Below are 22,779 nucleotides of genomic sequence, written 5' to 3' on the forward strand. Positions count from 1 at the left end.
TATCTGGTGGTTTATAGTTTTCTATAAAGGCATTTAGAGATGACGTGCACATGTGATGGATAAAAATAGTGAATAAATGCTTAATAAATATGCTCAGGATTATTCCACTTAGCTCCAGGTAAATGGGCACTAATATTAATGTGAATAAATCCTAATATGATAGATGAAGAAGTTGGGCAAATATGGCCAACTTAGCAAAAAATGTTATTTGGTATTTATGTTAAGGGCAGGAAATCTGATAATTTATACTAATTCACTTATAATAAATATATGTACTTATATAAGTACTTTTTATGAGAACTTTTAACCTTGAATCATTAGCCATAAAAATAACAGGCTTGGCTAAAGATACTTTTTTGGGGGTGAAATAAAGTTTCCATTCTTTCTTATTACTAGTAACTGCCTGGCCAAGTTTATGTACAGTATCATCATCTCACTGTTCTGAATATAATCTCTCTTATTCATAAGAAAGTCAAGAATCAAGAAGTAAACATAAATGGCTTCTAAGTAACGAAGATAAATCTCATAATGTCTGTGAACCAAAGCTTATGAAATTACGTCACAAGAAAATTTCTCAAGGCCTAAAACAGTTTTTTAAAAGGTGGATTAAAAACAGCAAATTGGAAATAGCTATATAGTCTGCTCCAATGAGACACACTGATATCATTGAGAAATGATCACTCTGTAAGAAAAAAAATGCCATAAAACTAACATAAACAGATGAAAACTCAAGCAGTTTAATGCATTTGTAAATAGCTCAAATGATCCTGATGGCATCCCTAATAATTTAGATAGCCAAGGCTTTATGGAAATGGGGTGTTAACTCTTCAACTTGGACACTTTGATTTGAATCGTTATGTCACTTCTTTATTAGTGCTTTGTGGTTTTCCTAGATACTAATCGAATTTTACCAAGCATTTATAGAAGAACCTTCTTTTCCATTATGGTGTTGTAAGTGTTGTGTTTCTTTTGATATGTCTACAGCCAAAAAAATATAGCTATCCCCTAAAATCTCCTGGTGTTCGTCCATCAAACCCAAGACCAGGTACTATGAGACATCCCACACCTCTGCAGCAAGAGCCAAGGAAAATTAGTTATAGTAGGATCCCTGAAAGTGAAACAGAAAGTACAGCATCTGCACCAAATTCTCCAAGAACACCGTTAACACCTCCTCCTGCTTCTGGTGCTTCTAGTACCACAGATGTTTGCAGCGTATTTGATTCTGATCATTCAAGCCCTTTTCACTCAAGTAGGTGCTCAAGTTTTAAGTGCTTTAAGTAATTGTTAGTGTTATATGTGCTAGAGGTAAAAAGGAATCTGTATATATATATATTTTGTAAATTTGTAGGTAAATCAAATACCATTTCAAAAGCTATTATTATAGAAATATAAAATAAATTCTAAACTCCAGCAGTTTATCTGTTAGAACAACCCTCTTTAAATGTATTATACTTTACAGATAGGCCTGATGATGAAATTGGTAATTGAAATCTCATTTGAGCATTTGTTTTCAATTGGTGAATTTAAAATGCATCTCTAACTTCTGGAGGAAACAAAGATAACTCCTAAAATCTGCATGGAATGTCAATCTGATTGCTGCCTCCAAAATTATATTTGAATACTGCTCAGTACCTGGTTCCTTTCCAACCAAACTCTGTAGTTTCTAATTTTGCAATGTATCAAATTCAAACTCCTACTTAACCCTTTTTCAGTCTACACCATCCAGCAGGTGGTATATAGTGCCAGCTAATACACTCCTATGCTTTCAAGCCCAGCTGTACAAATCTCACAGCCTGCATACTGTTGCTCATCCCTTTCCTAGTTCTAAATCAGTGCTGTCCAATAGAAATATAATGTGAACCACATGTGTAACTTTAAATGATCTTTAGCCACATTTTAAAAAAGCAAAAAGAATTAGGTGAAATTAATTTTAGTAATATATTTTATTTAACCCAGCATATGCAGAATGTTGTCATTTCAATATGAAATCAGTATAAAAATTTACTGAGACACTTTACAATCTCTTTTTTGGTTCTAAATCTTCAAAATGCAGTATACGTTTTACACTTATAGCACATCTCAATTTGGACTAGCCACATTCAAATGCTTAATAACCACATGTGGCTAATGGGTGCCAAACTGTACAGCCCAGCCCTAGCCCTTTGAAGAGGCTGCCTTTTATATCTAGAGCACCATGCTTCCATTAATTTTTTTAATCAATTTCATGTGGAGCTTTCAATCTCTACTAAGAACCCACAAACTTTTTTCATTTGTTCATTATCAAATCAGAGTTTGAATTCAGTCGGCTTTAACCCTCTCACAACCATTTCCACATGCTCTTCCCATTGGCTGTCCTAGCTCAGTGTACAGTTCAAGTTCTGCCCTAATATTTGATGTTATAGAATCCAATAGTGAGAGGCAGCATGACATTATTATTCGGGAGGAGGTTGAGAAGCACTGACGTAGGAGTTAGGAATCCTAGTTTGTCATCCCAGTCTGCTAGTGAGCTTTCTGATTTTCGATAAAATACTTTTTCTGTGCCTTCTGGGGATTAAACTAGATTTTTAAGATTTCTTCCAACTCAGAGAATCTAACTTAAAAAAAAATTATTTTTTGGAGGTATATTATTTTGAGATTTGGTCCAGAATCCCGTTTATTTATTCCCGTGTTGTATATATATTTGTAGTTACCCAGCAGTTTGTCTCATCTTTTTACCACCTAAAGTGTATTTGTTTTAAGAATTGCCACAACTTGGCCTTGTTTGGCTACTGAGGATTATGAAGTCATGTTATGCACACAGTAGGCTATCAGATATTTTTTATAAGTTAAAATAAACACCAGGTTAAAAAAATTCCCATTTATTTTCCCCAATTCGCCAACCTCCTAAATTAGGTAATAAAATAAAAGCAGCACTTTTCACAGTATACCTGACTTAAAATCCTTGTTTATTATGACCCATTTAACTGTTTGAAGGGTGTTTTTTCAAGAGCAGTTGGCTGTGATCTATATTATAAAGATTCCCATGAGTGAATTAGTGAAATCACATGAAGGCCATCAATTGCAAATTCTATTTCTCTTAGTTTAAGTAGCTAAAAATGGGAGATGTAGAAAAACAGGAGATAAGCCTACTACTTTCCCTACTAGTGCTAAATCTTTAAATTATTAGTCAAACAGGGAAAAGGGAATCATTTTGGAATGCAGCTCTCTGGATCAGTGCTTTGTCATATGTGACAGTGGAAGAATATTAACTAAAAATAGCTAGACAAGTGGAGAAACCTTAGGCTTTGTAATCTTAGCCCTGAAGATTTTTTCCATTTCTCTTCCTTTGTGAAAAAGAAAGCCCCTATTACTACTCCCTCTGTTCTTAGTAAAAATTGAAAATAACTGATTTTGAAATTAAGTAAGCCAGTATAATATAAAACCATCTGTATGCTCAGTTAGTCCCTTACTTAAAGTTCATTAGTGGTCTGTGTATATTAAAGGTCCTCATCTGCTTTTGACCCCACTCTGCTTAACAGATCTGCTAGTGTTATGGGGGGGTTGTGGATCACCAGCACGTCCAGCCTGGTACTCACTGTGTTGCCACTAGAGTGAATACCTACTTCCTTGCTTCCCTCGGGGCCTGGCAGGAAAGAGCTGCTGTACCTACATTCTTAAGTCATCTGAACATATTCCACTCCATACAATGAGGCAAAAAGTTCCATTGCTTACGTTTTTTAAAAGGCAGAGTTTGACTAGAATTTTTGATCAGTTATAATAGTTTTTTTTGCTTCTTATAGTTTTTTTCCAAAAATAACTTACTTTAAAAACAAAGATTAATTTTTTCAGCCAGTATCTGTTGCATATCTCATTTCTTGCTAAGCAGTGACACACCTTCTCTGTTAGGGCTTGCAATCTTACTGAGATGTTAAAAAAATAATCATAGTACCAAGAAAATCATAGTTACATGTTTAACCATTGTTAAGTGCTTGATTCTGTTTGTACCATGATTTTTTTCATCTCTCAGTAAGATTGCAGGCTTCACCAGAGAAGATGTATAAGTGCTAATTTATTAGCAAAATGCTAAATGAGTGGCAAAGACATTAATGCTGTAGAAGTTTACACAAAGATGACCACGGAGTAGGCAAGAATGGTCACGGAAAGCTTTGTGGTGAAGACAGAGAGGGAAGGAAACTGGCCACCTACCTACTGCTGCTACATACATTCTCACGTTCAGAACCCTGCTCCACACCTTATCCTGACCAGGTCTACCTCTGAGGTGATGATGACAGTGGCCGGGAAAAGGGGAGAGACCACCCAGCTTTGCATCTCTGGCTATAGCATGGAGGGAGGAGGATGAAGTGCTCTTGGTACTTTCCTGTTTGAAGGTTGCCTGGTCATAAAAGGAAGCCATAGGTCTGGCCTGGTCTGTAGGCTGCAGATGAGCTTCAGCCCCATCCCTTAGTAGGGAAAGCTTTAACAAGAAAAAATGTATTCCAAGCATTTGAAGCTGGAATGCAAGGCTTTTCTTCATAGAAGATTATTATGTGATTAATTTCTGATTTCATACGCTTGCATTTAACAGGCTATTGTGAGTTTAAGAAGTTATTCATGATTTATATAATTTTTTTCTATAGGAAAATGCTTATTCCTATTCCAAGAATGACTCAATTATAAATTGGAGATTATCTTCAACAGTGGTTTCAACCCTGGTTGGACATACAGTCCCCCTGGGGAGCTTTAAAAAATACCTATATGCCCAGCCCACGCTTGAGTTAGACTGGCATTGGCACGTGGGCATCAGTATTTTTTAAAAGCTCCCTAGCAGGGTCTAATGGGCAGCCACGATGGAGAACCACTGATCTGTTGTCTGGGATTTGTATTTAACAAATTGATACTACTTTTTGATGAACTGGGTTTCACTCCTAAGTCATTATCAATAAATTTGTTCAGTACCTAGCTGACAAGAATTCCTAGTATATATTTCTTGATATATATAATGTTTAATTCTGAGAGTTTTTAAATAGCATTTTCCAGGCAGTAAGACCAAGCAATTAGTTTGAAGTGACAAATCAGAAAAGTGCCCCAAGTTTACACATGAATCTAAGCCTGTGCTATATATAAATATGATCAAAGCCAAGTCTGCGTCTGCGTGCACAAGTGTGTATGCATAGGTGTAATCATTCTTTCCAAAAGCCTGCAGTTGGTAACTGTCATGAGCTTTGTCTTTTGATTTTACTCCTGTATTGTACTGAGTATACGACCATGTTCTTGAGGCTTATCTCCAGAAGGCATATTTATTTCCTTTCCAAGAAAACTGGAGAATACATAAGTAGTAAACACTAAAGCAGATAACCCCCTTTAACCCCTATTATGTTAGTGAAGAGAATCTGATTTTTAGTAAACAGAATCTTTGACACAGTAGCAGAATTATTTAATATCAAAGTGTAAAAATGAATTTTAATCTTTTGAGAGCTAACTTATTAGAATTAGCTGGATTGCTACCCTTAGTAACCAGAGCCTCCAAATAAATATCAGTACATATGGAAAGGAGGTAATAGGATAGATTATTTGAAATTGGAGCTGTCTGGGAAATAAGAACACTGTATCTGTATAAGCAATCAAATTAATAATTCCGCCCACTGAACCTAGGACGTTAAATTATCCTCATTCTGAGCAAAGAAGCTAGAAAAACAACAGCCCTAATTATTTGAGTGATTGCCTATTGTGCAAAAATGAGAGAAACCTGAAGTTTTAAAAATCAGCTCAGTCTAGTGCTATAGGTATTGCTTTAGTCTCTTGGATATTATCTGTTCAATATGTTGGTAATATGAGGCAGTGTAACCTAAACACCTATATCGATTTAGAAGCAGTATAGATCTTCTAGCCTTTGTCTCAGTTTTTCTACTTTAATGCTCTTGGGGCTAGTGTTGTTGAAATTAGACATTCAAAAATTATCAGAGTTTCCTATATAAAATCTGTCTAAGCACCAAAACTGTTTAATGATTTTTTTAAGTGTTTAAAAATATAGAAGGAAAAAAAGCTATATCACTTTGAAGCTTGTTTGTAATATCCAAAGCCGTGGTTATTTTGTGATGAACATATGCCCCAAGAACATTTCCAAAACTTTATAATAATTATAGTAGTAAGAAATTTCCTTTTATGTTTCAATTTTTATAACATAAATTTATTATTTACTACTTACTTTCACAAGTTTGGTTTTTCAAAATAATCCTTAGTAAATGACATATTTCTGTAGGTCCAGCTGAATTCTTTGCTCACATTGGGTTTATACATTTTTTGAAAGTCTTCCTCTAATATACAGGATATTGTATATAGTTTTCTTATGAATGCTTTTCATTTAATTATTATGGCATCAAGTAGTGAATCTAAAAGGAATCTGGAAAATTCCCAATATTAATGCAGTTTAGTTCTTTATCTTTCTCAAAAGTAAGTAGTAATGAGCTTTTGCTAAACTGTTCTACCATTCTTTAAAACTAGAATGACAAAAATAACATTTCTATCATAAATAAATTTTTACAGATGAGTTTGAATATATCAGTGAAAGAAAAAATATATACTTTTTCTTGTTTCCTTTCACAGGCAGCGATACCGTCTTTATCCAGGTTACACTGCCCCATGGCCCAAGTTAGTATATTTGGTTTAAGACTCATAATTTTCGCTTTGGCTTTAAAGATTAAACCAAATGTAACCTTTCTTGCTAAAACTCGTCTTGGGTCTGGCAGTATTGGTACCTTGCTTTGCAGCATCTTAGAAGTGAGGCCTTCACTTGTGCTATCTTTTGACCATAAATGATTTGCTTAAACTTACATATTTTTCATGCTTTTTGTAAAATCTTTTTTTCTCTTTTGAAAGAACATTATTATATGGGTGGCTTCCACATTTAACCACTTCTCATTTCCAACTCTGGAGTTCTAAACATATTTTAATGCTCAACTTTTAAAAAAAAAGCAAGAGCATGCATGCGCATATGAGAATGTTGGCAGCTACGTGCAGTGTCTAAGTCACTTAGCCTGGGAACAGCACAGATTGTAGGCAAATGACTATTATTTGACTTTAGAACAGCTATCTTATCATTGTACCTATCTGTATTATATAATCTAAATATTCATCACTGATAAGCAAAATAAAGTTCCAATGTAGGTATCTGCTTTTAATTTTAAAGTAAACTAGCAATTCACCAAACTATTTCATAAATTTTAAGCTAATAGATCGTTTTTTGTTGTTGTTCTTCATACAAATGATTTCAGAATGTGTACAATGGAAAATATTCTTAAAGCTAAATTAACTTACATAGTCTCTTAAGAAAAAAGGTAGGTGATCAAAATGTTGTTCATTTAAATAATATCAATACACAAATTACTCTTTCTAAGTTCTATATTGTTATAACATTTAATTGGCAAAATAAAAACTGTCAATGTTTAAAGGAGAAAAAGAACCTGCCAAATATAATTTTGAATGACCATTTAAGTGTTTTTTCATATCTTTTTCATTGTGCTGATAAACCAGTTAACAACTTACATAAATGTTTTTCAAAGTGTAATTATTTATATGCTTATATTAAGTCCTTGTCATTATAAATGTCTGTAAGATGTGTTACAGTTAGAGGCTTTACTTAACTTTTTGGTGCCAGTTTATCAACTTACTCCTAAATCAGATTCACCAGATTCTAGTGTAATTTCTGTTTTTATTATCAGCACACTGCCTCAGTCATCTTAAATACCTCCATCACAATGAAAATTTTTAGATTAGAGTATGATGAACCTGACTTTGCTTCCCTGCCAAGGAGAACAATATCTAAGCACACTGAGGAGAGACCCCTCCCCCAGGCACTAGATTCTCTCCCTGGCATCCTTTGAGGGGATTGCCGGGAGAGACATTGGAGAGAGTGGTTAAGATCAGAAACTATCCCCAAGGACTATCCAGTGAAGGCAAGAAAATTCTGTACTAATAAAGTCAGAGGAAAAAATGAGCCCATCAGAAAAGCTTAACAGAAATTACCATTCCAAAGGTTTTTAATAGTTTGCTGTCTCTTCCAGAAATCTGAGACTCAGATCCAAATAAAAAATTCCAGTAATAGATTAACAGTGGGAATGTTATTTTGTTCAAGAAACATAATAACAGAATATCTTAGGCAGCTTTTTTTCTGAAAATTCTGCTAAGAAATTTCTGCATGCTTTTATAGCAGTTTGCTTTAATAAAGGAAATACTATTGGTTGTTGATTTATTGAACTGCTTTTGATACTTCTGTACATTTCTTTTAATAAATATAAGCAGTTTCCAAGTCTTTTCAGGATTGATAGATGAAATAAAATTCCTGTGAACTTTTCAAAAAATTTAACATCCTACAGGATCTGCTTCAGTATCATCTATAAGTTTAACCAAGAGCACTGATGAAGTGCCTGTCCCCCCTCCTGTTCCTCCACGAAGACGACCAGAATCTGCCCCAGCGGAATCTTCGCCATCTAAGGTAAAGTAGAAAACCTTGTTATCTGGAAACTGGAATCATTACAGTTACAGTATAATCAATTGCTTGTGTCTGGTTTAGTTCTAACTGAATTAGGTTAATACTCAGAGTATTTGGGCTTAATAGAGTTTAAACAAGGATTAAGTATGGATTTACGATGCAGTAATGTTTATTTCCTTTCTTCTGAAAGTTTTTTGGTAGGTTTTCAAAACCCTTGTAAATCTAAATTATGGGTACTGTCAAGAAAAAAGTTTAACCTATAATGTAAGAGTAATGCAGTCTCAAACAGTTCTTTAAAAGATACAAGAGAGAGAGAAGGAAAGAGGTCTGAAGCTTTATATGAAAGCACATTTTAAATGAAATGGTATCTTAGTGCTAAATATTACCTATCTGAACCTTTCATAGGTGAATGTGGCATGCTTTTAAGTGGGATTTTCATGAAAATTCTGGGTCAGAAGAGACCTTAAAGGCTCATAATAGCTATTTTTTCTACCTCTTGGAATTTCTTTCTTTGCCAGTTGTTAACATGATTCAGTGTTCTCAGTGTCCAGAGAGCAGAGCACCTGGGCAAGTCAAGACACTCTTTGCAGAATATCATGAAATGTTAATATAGTAAGTTTAAAATTGTAAAGTTGACAGGTAATTTATGTTAAATGGAAATGATCTTATATTAGATTCAATAATAGGTAAGCAGTAGCAAATAACAAAATTTTGAGAAAAATAAAAACTTAACACTGAGGGAAAAATAATTTTAATGAATGAACTGCCATAACCTCCAATTTTTAAAACATGGCAAAACGACCTGATCCACATCTAGGGTTCTTCCAATAGCATATTTGAAAACCCCAGCTTAATTCTTAATATATTCATGGTGCTACATAAATTATTAATAAATGTCTTTTTTTTTCCCGTTTATGTTAGATCATGTCTAAGCATTTGGACAGCCCCCCAGCAATTCCTCCTAGGCAACCCACATCAAAAGCCTATTCACCACGATATTCAGTATCAGACCGGACCTCTATATCAGATCCTCCTGAAAGCCCTCCCTTATTACCTCCACGAGAACCCGTGAGGACACCTGATGTTTTCTCAAGCTCACCACTACATCTCCAGCCTCCCCCTTTGGGCAAAAAAAGTGACCATAGTAATGCCTTCTTCCCAAACAGCCCTTCCCCCTTTACACCACCTCCTCCTCAAACACCTTCTCCTCACGGCACAAGAAGGCATCTGCCATCACCACCATTGACACAAGAAGTGGACCTTCATTCCATTGCTGGGCCGCCTGTTCCTCCACGACAAAGCACTTCTCAACATATCCCTAAACTCCCTCCAAAAACTTACAAAAGGGAGCATACACACCCATCCATGCACAGAGATGGACCACCACTGTTGGAGAATGCTCATTCTTCCTGAGTTCCTCTATACCAGGATGTACATTTTCCTGGCCCCAAATCCATTGCTGGCGATGGATGCACTGAACGTGCCAGCACTGAGGAGTTAAAATGAGAACTCCAAACACTAACGACTCTACTTCAAGATGCAGTGTAAGACAATGAATTTTAACCTAGATGTAATTATAAAGTGAAAATGGTGTTCGTTTAGAATATGGAAAGACTGATCTAGAGGAAGTGGACAACTGATTGCACCTGAAAATCAAGTAAAGGGAACTTTCTCCAGCCAGTAGGCAGGAGTCCTCTTTTTGTGAAGTGATCTTTACCATTAAAGGGATGAAAAACACAGTCTAGTGTCCAGCAGGCCCACATGATGACAGTTTTTGTAATTCAAAATATTATGCACTTTTTAAAAAGAAATCTTAAACAGGGATCTTCAAATCCTCCTTTGTTTTCCTTTGCTTTTGTTTGTCCTACTTTAGAATATTTTCTTAAAAATCATTCAGAGGACTGTGAGGAAAGGCTGTGGTACCTGACCTTGTTGGAATCAAGGCCCAGCACTGTACTACAGTCCTGTTTACAGATTATTACAGTGAATTGAATGGGTACCGAGGCTTCACCAAAGAGGTACTTTTTTTTTTTTTTAAGAATAATTATACCGATTTTAAGAGCATTCCCCTACCCACCCTCCCTACACAAACAAAATGTGGTGGTGTTGCCTTCAAACAAGAGAAGTTTTGTGTCATTAACAATGACAGAAGAACTTTTAAAACAATGTAACTGTCAAGTATATGATTTACATTTAGGAGACTGTTAATCTATGCTAGATTGTCATTTTCCCCCCTTTTCCCACAAAAGTTTACTGGTAATCCATGTCATGGCTTGTAGCTGTCCCTCTAACCATACTATGGAAATGCAGTCACCCAGTGTGAAAGGAGTACTTGCTGGGCATCGCTGACACCGTTCATGTTTTACTAATAGTTGAGTGATCAGCATATCTAGAATTACCTTGCATTGCCTAAATCATGTGTATATAGTGAATGTTATATAAAATACCTGGCAGGTCTGTTTTAATTTAATTGAATAAAGATACAAATACTTTGTTTGGCTGGCATATATTAAATTATTATATGAGAAAATGGTTGATTCTTATTTCTTTCAGTTGAAACACACAAACACTAAGCATAAAAGCACGTATTGTGGTACGCCTTGGTTTCTAGTTCTGGATGTATGTATTCATCTTAAAGAATGATCTAAAGTTGCAGTTTGGCATGTAGGAAAATATTTGGTTAGAATAGGATGGGTATCTTTTAAGCAGAGCTTTGTAAGGTTTTTAATTTCCTAGGTAACATGTATAAAGTCTGTTAAAGTTTATATTAAACATTCTACCTTGCTTGAGGTCTTTGCTCTTTCGGAACTATTCGTAATAGAACATCTACCTACATCATTAATATCATAATATGGATTATTCATTAAGCCTATGTACTGATCTTCTGAGTCTAACAAATACTGTGATTGAAATGCATGCAACTTGTTGAAGAGAAAAAGTGTTATTAATCTCCACTATAGTATCTGTGAAGTGTGCAGTATTCCATCCTTAGAGAGTCATCAGTTTATCAGTATATGCATGTGTCCTCTGAATAATGAAGCAACATTTCAGCAATTCTGTTAACGATGCCATTAGAGACATTTTTAGAAGTGCTGCATCATGGTGGAAACCTAGTACTTTAATAATTTTCTGTGATATTTATTAGAGCATTAAATGTACATCACAGTAGTACAATATATAGTCCTTTAAGACTAGAGTGTTGGTTGCATCATCATTTAGCAGTCCATCCTGTCATATACTTTATTTATTTGTTAAAGTTGAATCATTTTTTTCTAATATTTGTACCATTCCTATTATGGTAGCCACTTTTCTCTTTGTAAAATGTCTCCTTTTAAAAGTCTCCCCCCAAATTAATTTCAAATCTCCTCTTGTACGCAGAGTGTCCATAAGACCATTCATTCAACAAGTATTTATCTAAGCCTACTTACTAGTGCTGCTACAATTAATCATAATACACATTCCAGAATTTCCATGACTTTTTATTAGACCAGCCACATCGTCCCTAGGATTTCCCTTTATATGTCTTACGCACACTTCTCTTTAATTACCCCACCCCCACTCCAAATGAGAACCTGAGAAAAGTCCCATTGGAGCCCATTCAGTATCTCTCTGGCCAGTGTGTTAGCCTTCAACAAGGTAATGACCTCTTTTCAACCTGCCTGATTGTATAAAGGAAAAAAACTCAGATTTGAAGTTCTAATCATACTTCTCCCAAAGGGAAGCATTCTTCTACCCTCGTGGTTCTAGGCGACCGCTTCACTGTGCATCAGCTTTACATGCATTGTGGATAGAGGATATTTTTATTCTGAAGTGTAAAATTTGGGTAAAAATATTTTCTGCAGTGGTAACTGATTAGAAAAATTCCAGTTGGATGCCCTTCAATGGAGTTGAGAAAACTGTATCCTTGCCTTCTTCACATGTGAAACATTAACTAGCTGGCAAACTTATTCTTTGTAGTAACTAAAATTTCCAGGGACAGGAAGTGGCTGAGAAGACAAATGCATCACCACAAAATTCTGCTTTTGAATTCAGGACATTACAAGACAGTCAATGCAGCGTGACTTTTCCTAAATCACCTTCCAAAATATGGAACATTTCTTTTAGAAATGTAAGTGCTCTTAGATGTTTCATTTTCTTTGGATCACAAAATGAAGAAAATATTTCAAGGTTGAATTTACCTAAATGGGCTGATAACCAATATAATAGAAAGGGAGACTTTTCACATCTAAGTACTTTTAAAAACAGGAAAAGATAAATATATGTTTCTAAATTTATTGAAAGACAGGTTAATTACTCTTCCCAGATCTCCAAATGTGTTTTAAGACTACAAATTATGAGGAAATGTACAAAGGTCAAAAGTTTGCTTAATTAAAGGTTGTTGGGTATCAAATTATGTGTTTAGTAGGTTACTGTGCTCTAACAACTCAAGAATGTTTTAATGTATCTGAATTTAGCAAGGAGCATGCCACGCTAATTATACTCCAATTAACAGAACAGTGTAGTGAACTAGTACTATTTCAGTTGGAGGCTATATTATGGTTCTAAATTCCTTAATGTGTTTTTTCCGTACATCAAAAATTAGGCAAACCAAAAATTAGTTGGTATCTATGATCACAATCTTGTCTTAATTCTCAAATTTAGCTCACATTAGTCATGTACCTCATCATTTGTCTTTTCATGACAGCTTAAATTCAGAGTTTTAAGTGGCTCAGCAAAACAGATAATGGAAATGGGGGGAGGTGTCTCAATTTATTAGTGTTATACATATTGAGGAAAACCTTTTTTTTTCCCTCCAGATTCAGAAAGAAAAATTTAACCATTTATTTCTCGGTATTCTGCTGCTATAGGTAGGTTCACTTATTCTTTTAACCTATATTGTATGACTGTCGTACAAGTGTAGGTCCTGTTGTGTTGCACATAAATCTTTACCAGTAAAGTAAGCATCACAGGGTTAATACCAGTTTGTCTGAAAGAATTATGCAGTAAAATTATTTATAAGGGAAAGTGATGACTTAGTTTATTTATTCAGTATTTTTCTTTTGAAACATCTCATTACTTTTAAAATCATTTCAAAATTCCTTATACATGAGCCAGTGAAATATTTTGAGCGCTAGTTAAGAAAAGCATGAAGTCTATGATAAATCTAAACAAAAGCACTTGTAACTTGTTTTGTAAATTTCATGCCTTATTTTCCATTTTTGACACCATAAAGTGCATTTTCTGTCAACTGTGAGCAAACTTCCCTTTTGCCTTTAATGAAAATAGTGCATTAAGTAGCCAATTGCTGCAAAATTATAAAGCAAATTAGCTAAAGGTGGATCACATTGGACTACCACTCAAACAAGATGCATAGTGGATGGAAGTCACATGTGGTGTGGCTTTATAGGGAGAGTGCACCTGTGCCAGATGCATGCCACTTTCCGTAGCTGCCAAATGTGCCTTTAATTAAGAACATCTCTGATTTTTTTCTTCAGATCAAGTCAGCATTTGGGGGCGGGATCAGGGCAGGGGACTTTGGGGTGCAAATATCTGGTGAAACCCACCAGAGAAGAAGCCTTTGTTTGTCAAAGTGACACGAATAACTTCAGTTGAAACGTGTTTATGTATATATATGTGTATTTGCCTTTGTTTAGTAGCACGGTTATTTGCTAAAATAATTGTCCAAAAAATTGCTCTGTCAGTCTTACTCTGATGTAAAAACAAAGTTTGGTCTATACATCTAATATGGCCTTTGTACCTAACCATGTTCGTAGGTAATCTTTGTACTCTGTGTGCAGCAGTATTTGGTTTGCATTTAAAGTGAAAATAACGGCTGTTATTTTTCTGGCATTACTAAGATAAACCGAAAAATAATAAAAAAAAAATGCCTTACATAGCCCACAAGTGTATTATTTTTGCATGTATTTATTTTAGAAGGCAGTATTTTAATGCCATTAGTGATTCTCATTTTAGCTCATACTTTCCATAGAAATAGTTTGCTCTTAATCATGGTCTTGCTTTGGAGGCGCTTTTTCCTGTATCACAGTATTATAAAAGAAGTTGAATACTTCCTTCTGTATCAAGCTCTATGATTGTAGTGAGTGGGAGGCCCTTGGGATGAAAATTAGTACTTTAGTGACCTTGGGTGTCACCTGGATGAAGCTGCAGGGGAGGGCTGAGGCATTTGTATTCCATAAAAGAAGTTTTAAGATACCACAGTCCCTCAAAAGGCAGGTTTTGCTGAGACCTGCTGGAACATGGCAGCCTGACATTCAGCAGTTCTTTCTGGGCTTGGCATAAAAAGATACAGCTTACAGTTGTACACTGTAAAGAATTATGCAAATATGAGGTCATTCATGGTGAACTACAGAATGTGAAAACTAATGAATCCTTAAGAGATCTAATACCCTTATTTTAAAATTGAAGTAAGTGACATGACTTAGCCAACATCATGTGACAGTCAGTGATTGAGACCACTGACTCAACTTTGATTCCTGGTATTTGGAGGACTGCTTTCAGGACTAGTCAAATTTCATTGTTTTGTTTTTTTTTTCACCCCTGGTTTAAAGACACAAAATCATCAGTTTGTACAAATTCCATTTGTAGGCCACTGTGAAATCCAAGTATGTATTATTGAGTATATTCTAGAAAATCAATTTAAAAGCTATAGGAAAATAACAATATTGATTAGTCAGACCTGATTCCAAATTTGCTCTTAAAACATCACTTCTTTTCAATTTTAACCAGGTGGTTTGTTTTTTTTACTTATTTTAGTCACTAGCTCATCACAGATTCAGGGCACTTAAGACTCTAGGGTTCGGCCACCAGCAGAGCCTACCTTTTTGCAGATAGATGCATGTAGCAAGGAGGGCTTTGATAGAGTACAATTCCAAAAAAGCAGTTTATAGTCATTCTACTATTTTAGGGCTCTTGATTCTTATTGGAGGCAAGAAGAAAACTACAGCCCATTTTTAGAAGCTGGTTTCTGTACCTTCATGACTCATCTAGAAAAGGAAAAATTGTGGTGGTGGAGTACAACAAGCAGGTGCTTTGGAATCAAATCTCTGTGTTCACATTCTGGTTCCATGACTTACTAGATGTGTGACTTTGGAGAAGTTATTTAAATAATCTGAGTCTGTGTTTCTTCATCAATATTTGAGGTCAATAGATCTACTCTTTGGGACTGTTGTGAGGTTTAAAGCGTAGTATGTATAAAACCCAGTGCCTTTCACAGAGTGAGTACTTAATAGTAACAAGATATGAGGGATATGTTTTCAGAGTTTGCCTGCTTTTAGATATCTTTTAAGAGGTTGATGGTTCATCCCGAAGTTCCCATAATTTGATTCTTTACCATACAGCTTCCTTTGATGTTTACACTTAAATTGGTTTTGAGTGACCTTAGTTATAAGCATTTGTTAAGGGCCCATCTGACTATTCAACAAATATTTATTGTTTCAAGTACAGTTTTGATGTTAGGAATATAGCAATGAACAAAACAGACAAAAATCCATATCCTGGGATTAATAATCTAGTGAGGAAATGTAGACAATAAGTAATAAGAACAAATAGATATATGTTAGAATGTTGTAACTGCTATGAACAAAAAAGCAGGCAGGACAAGGTGACTGGGAATGTAGGGGCAGGGGAAGTGAAACCTAACCAGGATGGTGAGAGCCAGCCTCACGGAGAAGGGGACATACGAGTAAAGACTTGAAGGAGGTGCAGGAATGAGACATACAAGTATCTAGGAAAAAAAATATGTGAAGTCACAGGGAACAGTCAGTTCAAAAGCCCAGAGGCAGGAGCATATACTTAATATATCTGAGGAATAGCGAAGCTACTGGTCTGGAGAGGAATGACTGAGTGAGCAGGCGGTGCCGTCAGAGGTTTAATGGGTCCAGATCACTTCTAATGACTTTAGCTTCTGTTCGAGAGAAATAGAGCCCTTAGAGGGTTTGAGCAGAGAAGTGACGTGATCTGATTTACATTTTAACATGATCACTCTGGCTGCAATGTTCAGAATAATTAGGGGTTAAGAGTGGGACTAGGGAAGCTGGTCCAATAGAAGGCAGATCGGCCAGGGTGACAGCAGAGGAGGTGGTGAGAAGAGGTCACCGATAGACTGGATGTTGGGTTTCACAGAATTGTCAAGGATAACTTCCAGATTAGCGGCCTGAGCAACTGGAAGGACAAAGTTACCATTAACGGAGGTGGGGAAGATTTGGTTGAAGCAAGCTTGGACATGATAAGTTCAATAAATGTATAAGACACCTGAGAGGTGCCAAGGAGGCAGCTGGAGATGTGAGTCTGGAGTTTGGGGGAGAGTTAGGGGTTCAAGATACAAAATTGGGAGTCACTTTTGTAAAGATCATATTTTAAAGCCAGCAGTCCAGATAAGATCACCAAAGAAATGAGTACAGCCTGGAAAAAAAAGAGATCTAAGCAAAGAGCCCTGGGGCTTTGTAACCTTAAAAGGAGGAGAGAGCCGCCTCACTCCCGAACAAGTAGACCAGGAAGGAATGAAGGAGAAAACCAGCAGCCTGTTGCATCCTTGAGGCCTAGTGAAGAAATTACTGATATTTCCGAAGAAGGAAGTGATCAGTGCCTCAAATGCTATTTGATGGGGGAGTAAAACAACTAAGAATGGACCATTCATTTAGCAAGGGTGAAAATCACCGATGATGCCCTTGACAAGAGTAGTAAGGGGAGTGCTGTGGGTGGAGTGAGTTTAATGAGGAATGGGAGGAGAGACGCGGAGCAGTTTGGTCTTTCAGGTTTTACATAAAAGGAAGCCGTGAACTGCGACAGAGTTAGAACCTTCAAGAGAAGGTTTCTTTTGCTTAAAATGAAAGAAATAAGAGCCTGTTTGTATGCTGAAGGGTTTGCACCAGTTTAAAAGGAAAATGTGATGATGAGAAGAGGGGATGCGATCTAGTGTGAAGTGGAAACAACACGCTTAGAAACACAGATGGGATCCACAGCAGTCCTTCACGTAGATCCCACAATCTTCAGATGAACAGGTTTACGTACATGAGGAAGAAACACAACACATTCAGTCTTCTTGCTAAGAATCAGAGCACTGAATGCTGCTATCTCTGGAGGCAATGAGGCAAGAAGAAGGAATAAAAACACCTCTATAGATATTTAATAAGTTTGATAACATTAAAGATTGTACACTAAGCTCTTTGAAAGCAACAATAAATTTTGGAAAATAAGTTATTTGGTTTAGGTACAAAAATATTGACTATTTTGAATGTCTGACAATTTTCCAAAACAATATTTTCTGCACTGCTTACAGCACATCCTTATGTTCTTGTGTTTAAAACTTAGTGTCACACATCAATTTCTAATTTTTTCCCTTAAAATATAGAGGTGTCTCTCCATCAATTTTCTCAACCTTTTTTTAACCTGTTTCCCTTTTTGAAAAACTCTTTCTCACCCGTTTTTCTGTCAACCTCTCCCTACCATGTGAGATCCACTGGCCTCTCTGCATAGATATTCGGATGCTCACAGGCTGAGTGGGGCATGCACATCTTTAACTTAAATCAGCTCTCAGGATATGAGAGTCCCAAGTGTTCCCAGAGCACTACTGTTTTAGGCTCAGGAAGAAAGTTATTTATGGTGATATTTCAAGAGAAAGTCTAGTCTGAAAACTAGACTTAATCTTATTATACAACTTAATGTTAAGACATTCATTTTATCATGTTTCTAAGTGCATGCAATTGATTATGTAGAATATATAGTCAATTTTACTACTTTATTATAAAAAACACTGATCATGTATATATGTATATTTTTAATCAAAATCTTACTATATATAATAGTAAAGGTCACAGATGGTAAATTAAATAATTCAAAAAGAATCATTTGGGTTTTCATGAACTATCAGTTTTCTGTAACCCAAGGTAAGTATAATCCTTTATTCTGTCCTAAAATTCAATCTATGTTTAGAATCAGTGCTGTGGTTTATATACTAAATCATTCAATTTATTGGTCTAAGAAGTAGTGGCTTTAAAATTTCAGTGGGCCGGGCTTCCCTGGTGGCGCAGTGGTTGAGAGTCCGCCTGCCGATGCAGGGGACACGGGTTCGTGCCCCGGTCCGGGAAGATTCCACATGCCACAGAGCAGCTAGGCCCGTGAGCCATGGCCGCTGAGCCTGCGCGTCCGGAGCCTGTGCTCCGCAACGGGAGAGGCCACAACAGTGAGAGGCCCGCGTACCGCAAAAAAAAAACAAAACAAAACAAAAAATTCAGTGGGCCAAAGAATCATCTGAGTGCATTTAAAATGCAGATTCATGGGCCCCACTCTGAAATATTCCAGTAGAGTGGGACTGAAATAGTACCCAGGAATCTGCATTTTCACAAGTGCCCTCATAGGGAAGATAGTATATTAGTACAGACTTGAAGGAGGTGAGAGAATATGACAGACACGAGGTGCTATAGAAACACTGTTCAAAGGGTTTTCCCTGAGCAAGAAAGAGGCTTTGTAATTTCAAGCAAACTATGTCATATGATGAAATACCCCACCACATGGAACCCCAGAGTGTTCGTCCGTAAATCCCCAGCTCTCCAAGGTCCCAGTTCTGGCATCAGAAAAGCAGGACAATCCTTGCTTGGAGTTCCATACAGACCCCACAGGAACACAGAAGGGACCTGTGGCCACTGCCAGCCTGTGCAGAAATAGCCACTTCATCTTTTGGTGGAATGCTTCTCTCTGCTTACTCACTCAAACACTTCCAGGAGCTGTCTGTGCTCTCCTTCTCTGGAAGGACTGGAGGCAACAGATTTTATCAATTGCCAAAAGCTCTTTCCCACCCTGACTTCATCCCTAGTGCAGCATTACATTAAATATCATTAAATATCCTAGCTCCTCTGTCAATTTACAGTACTACCTAGAAAGATTATGAAATGGGTCAGTACAGCACAGAAAAGAGTAGCAAACTTTTTTATTTTTAATGGAGAGATGTTTTCTAATGCTAGATGCTATGACAGTGGCAGTGGTGCCTTTACTGGCTTCTGAAGACAACTGTATTTTATTTCCTTTGCGATTGATAGTTTTCTTTAAAAAAAAAAGAAAAATGAAAGGCAGGAAAGTAAAGTGACAACCCTGAAACTCTTTGGCAAATTATGAGTAGAAATTAATTTCTGTGGCCTCTATATTTTAGAGCACCAACATTAATGTTGGCATCAACTGCTTACTAAGCACCTAGAATTCTAGAGGTGGAAAGAATTTCAAAAGATACGGTACAGCTCCTGCCCTTGCGGAGATTTACATTGTTGTTGGGAAGACAAGACACACAGATCAAGAGATAGACAAGTTACACCACTAGAGGCCACGGAAAGACGAGGAGGCTTAAACTGGGTCTTGAACATTAGCAGAGAGGAAGGAGGCCAGAGTAAAGACATGAAGCAAGAGTGAGCCTGAGCGAGGTGCGTGGCTTGCCAGGAAACAGTAACAGCCCAGCTTAGCTGAGGTACAGTAGTTCAGTAGCACTGCAAAGAGGGAGCTGGTAGCCAGAGAGAAAACCTGGAGCTGCACTGGAGAGAGAGAGCCTTGAATGTCAAGTCAAAGAGTTTGGAATTTGACTACAGACAAATAAGAACAGTCAAAGAGTTTAACACAAAGCAATATTTGGGAATATTCACATGTTAAGAGATGTGTGGGATTGATGGGGGCAGTTAGAAAGCTACCAGAAAAAAATCCAGATATCAGATGATAGAGACCCAGAGAGTAGCAGCATTAATTATTACTACTTTTATAGGCTACTTTCCTAAAATATTACTAAATTGAGTTGTGCTACAGATGTAGCATCAAGATTTTTCAAAGGCTGTTATCAAAATGAAACTTTGGGATGTATGTGAATATTTTTGAAACCATCCCAGTAATTGATCATTTTTATGATAAACAATATGAAGGGGAAAGAAATTTTGTTTTTTACATTTTATTTAAGAGGTTATGTCTCCTGTTTCACTTTTCATGTCCAGTCAATTTCACACTATGCTTTTAAGCACTGTCCCCAAAAACATCTTTGGCCTGATAATAGAAAGAAATCTAATTTCAGAGGAGTTCATTAATTTGAAAAGCTTGGCTTCAAATATTATTGGAAACTCCAAAAAGTTGGCAGTGATCCTGTAACTGTTCCAGACTCCTACTGTTCCAAATGCTAATAGATGGGTTCCTAATTAGTCGTCAGACAAGGAGAAGAAAACTTGTAACACAAGTGAAACTTCCCCTATTTTATCAAACAGTAGTCACTAGAGGAACAGCCTCTGGAGAAGTCAGCTGGAGCACCAAGATTCTGAATGAATAGTAACCTATGCCCCTAATTAGAACTGCTGAGAAATAGAGACAGATTGTTTCAACCTAATTTTTTTCTGTTACGATTCTGATGTTTGGGGCATGTCAAGGATGTGGGCCATCTTGGGCATACCTATGTGGAAAGAGAGTACATTTTATTGACCCCATAGCCAGGCAAGCCTCATTGCAATGATTTCTCTGCCTGCACTGTAAGACCTTTCTTTACAACTTACTTCTGGAAAACAGAATAAGGTAACGCTAGCGCTGACTTTTCATTCCGACTTGGTGTTTGTAGCAACCACTGTGTATAAGCCATTAAAGTACTGATGTTGGTGACAAAATCAGTGCTTTTTTCCAGTCCATATGGTCATGAGTGTGTGTGACACTCAGGATCACTGGTGGATCTTTGAATCCTCAGTACTCAATAAAACACCGACTCTGGATTCGTTCCCATCTGCAGCACAACCCACGTGAGGGAAAATGTTTCTTTGGCCTCCCAGTTTCTAGAAAAATCACTGTTCCCTGCACTGATTTTCATAACCATAGAACAAGAGGAATACTACTCTTAAGGTTCTTTTCCTATTTGGAGATTAATATGTCTTTAAGCTTTGAACCTTCTGTGTCATGGTTTAAGCACAAATTTTCCACAAAATTCATATTTGCAACATGTAAAGTACAATTCTATTAACTGATCCTTTGCCTTAAGGGATGTTAGGTGTTTGCCTTGGGGTTTTTGAAAGACATATGGCAAGACAGAACTGGCCCCTAACATAGTGTATATTAGTCTGAGAACACTGGGATGAATTAATACGCTAAATGCCTAGGAAGCATAAAATTCACATCCATGTTAAATATGAACATGCTCAATATTATACTGGGGGAATGACCTCAAGGTGGAAGTTTCTGTTCTTACAAACGTTTATTTTCCTCCAAATTTATTGTGTTTTTCTGTAATGCTGTGAAAAGTCTTCATTTCCCTTTTCCCAGGTGTTGTTCAAAAAGCAAGCTCTCAAGCACAGACTAATCTTCATCTTTTCAATGTCTTGTCTGTTGATATAGTTTCATATGTAAGTATTTATATTAGTTTTCCTCAGGGATTTATACATCAATATATATATATATATATATATATATTCCTACACAGATATATACAAGCTTTTTATCCTCATCTTACCACTTGACAATACAACTGTAAGTATGTTTTACACAGCTGTTCCTTGGTCAAGGTCATTTGCAAGAGCAAGTCGGTTTCTGAAGAAATCTTGTTTGGTGGGTGAAGGATCCATTGAGGGGTTCTCATTAGTTTTTTCCCTGTATTCTGATCCACTGGACCTAAAATCTCAGCACACAGATAAAGTACAGGTTGATTTGGTTTTAATTGTTTTCAAATATTTTATCTATCCAAATTGTTTTGCAATTGTAAAACAGTTGCCTCCTAGATCTGGAATAATTTTTAACTTCCCCTGAATTTCATGACTCAGGACATGTGTAACTAAGATTTGCAGTGAACATAAAGAATTTACCTTTCTAATGCTTTATGGGGACAGTTGTGACAATTGTGTATGTCAGTGTAAGAAACTGTGTAATAACATTGTAAAAGGGGAATAAAGGCTTAGAAAATTCAATAAATCCTATTTTGATTCGATCAAGTAACTACTCCACAAATTAGCAAGGCCCTTAAATTTTAAGGGATGGAATTCATTGTTCTCAACCAAGGTTATCAAGGGCCTTTACTTAATTTGGGCGTTACATTACAAACTCTTGCTTTTGCTTGTTTTCATTTTAAAATGAAAAATTTATTGAAGCCAACCACACATATATGCTACATTTGGTAGAATGCAGAAATTAGTACAGTAATCAGATTAGGGAGATTCTATTATCTCAACCACCACATAGGAGACCAAGCCCAATCAAGAGGCAACAACTCAAAACAGTCCAATTGAGTCCCCAGTCGAGGGTGTATTCTTCCTTTCTCTTGGTTAAGCCAGTTGGGTAATCCATTCCAGCTCTGCACCTTCTCCAGTTTGTTCATGTCA

The 22,779-nt window shown here is 36.4% G+C and overlaps 2 protein-coding genes across 6 annotated transcripts in view; one reads left to right on the plus strand and one right to left on the minus strand.

The window, feature by feature from the left end:
* SOS1 (SOS Ras/Rac guanine nucleotide exchange factor 1) overlaps positions 1–11,251 on the plus strand; it is a 151,100-nt gene extending 139,849 nt beyond the window's left edge. For 4 of the 5 annotated variants that reach the window (XM_019942786.3, XM_019942784.3, XM_073791435.1 and 1 more), the window contains 4 exons: positions 985–1,249; positions 6,583–6,627; positions 8,352–8,470; positions 9,389–11,251. In XM_019942786.3, the coding sequence (XP_019798345.1) occupies positions 985–1,249; positions 6,583–6,627; positions 8,352–8,470; positions 9,389–9,880 (921 nt within the window). In that variant the 3' untranslated portion in view covers positions 9,881–11,251. The remainder of the gene's footprint in view (positions 1–984; positions 1,250–6,582; positions 6,628–8,351; positions 8,471–9,388) is intronic. The other variant, XM_019942785.3, reaches the window with a different exon arrangement.
* Positions 9,967–22,779, minus strand: part of ARHGEF33 (Rho guanine nucleotide exchange factor 33) — a 47,928-nt gene continuing 35,115 nt past the window's right edge. Inside the window, exon 13 of the mRNA XM_033838195.2 lies at positions 9,967–22,075. Coding sequence (XP_033694086.2) covers positions 21,946–22,075 — 130 coding nt within the window. The 3' untranslated portion in view covers positions 9,967–21,945. The remainder of the gene's footprint in view (positions 22,076–22,779) is intronic.

The sequence above is a fragment of the Tursiops truncatus genome, chromosome 14 (genome assembly GCF_011762595.2).
Source record: "Tursiops truncatus isolate mTurTru1 chromosome 14, mTurTru1.mat.Y, whole genome shotgun sequence".
Lineage (NCBI taxonomy): Eukaryota > Metazoa > Chordata > Mammalia > Artiodactyla > Delphinidae > Tursiops > Tursiops truncatus.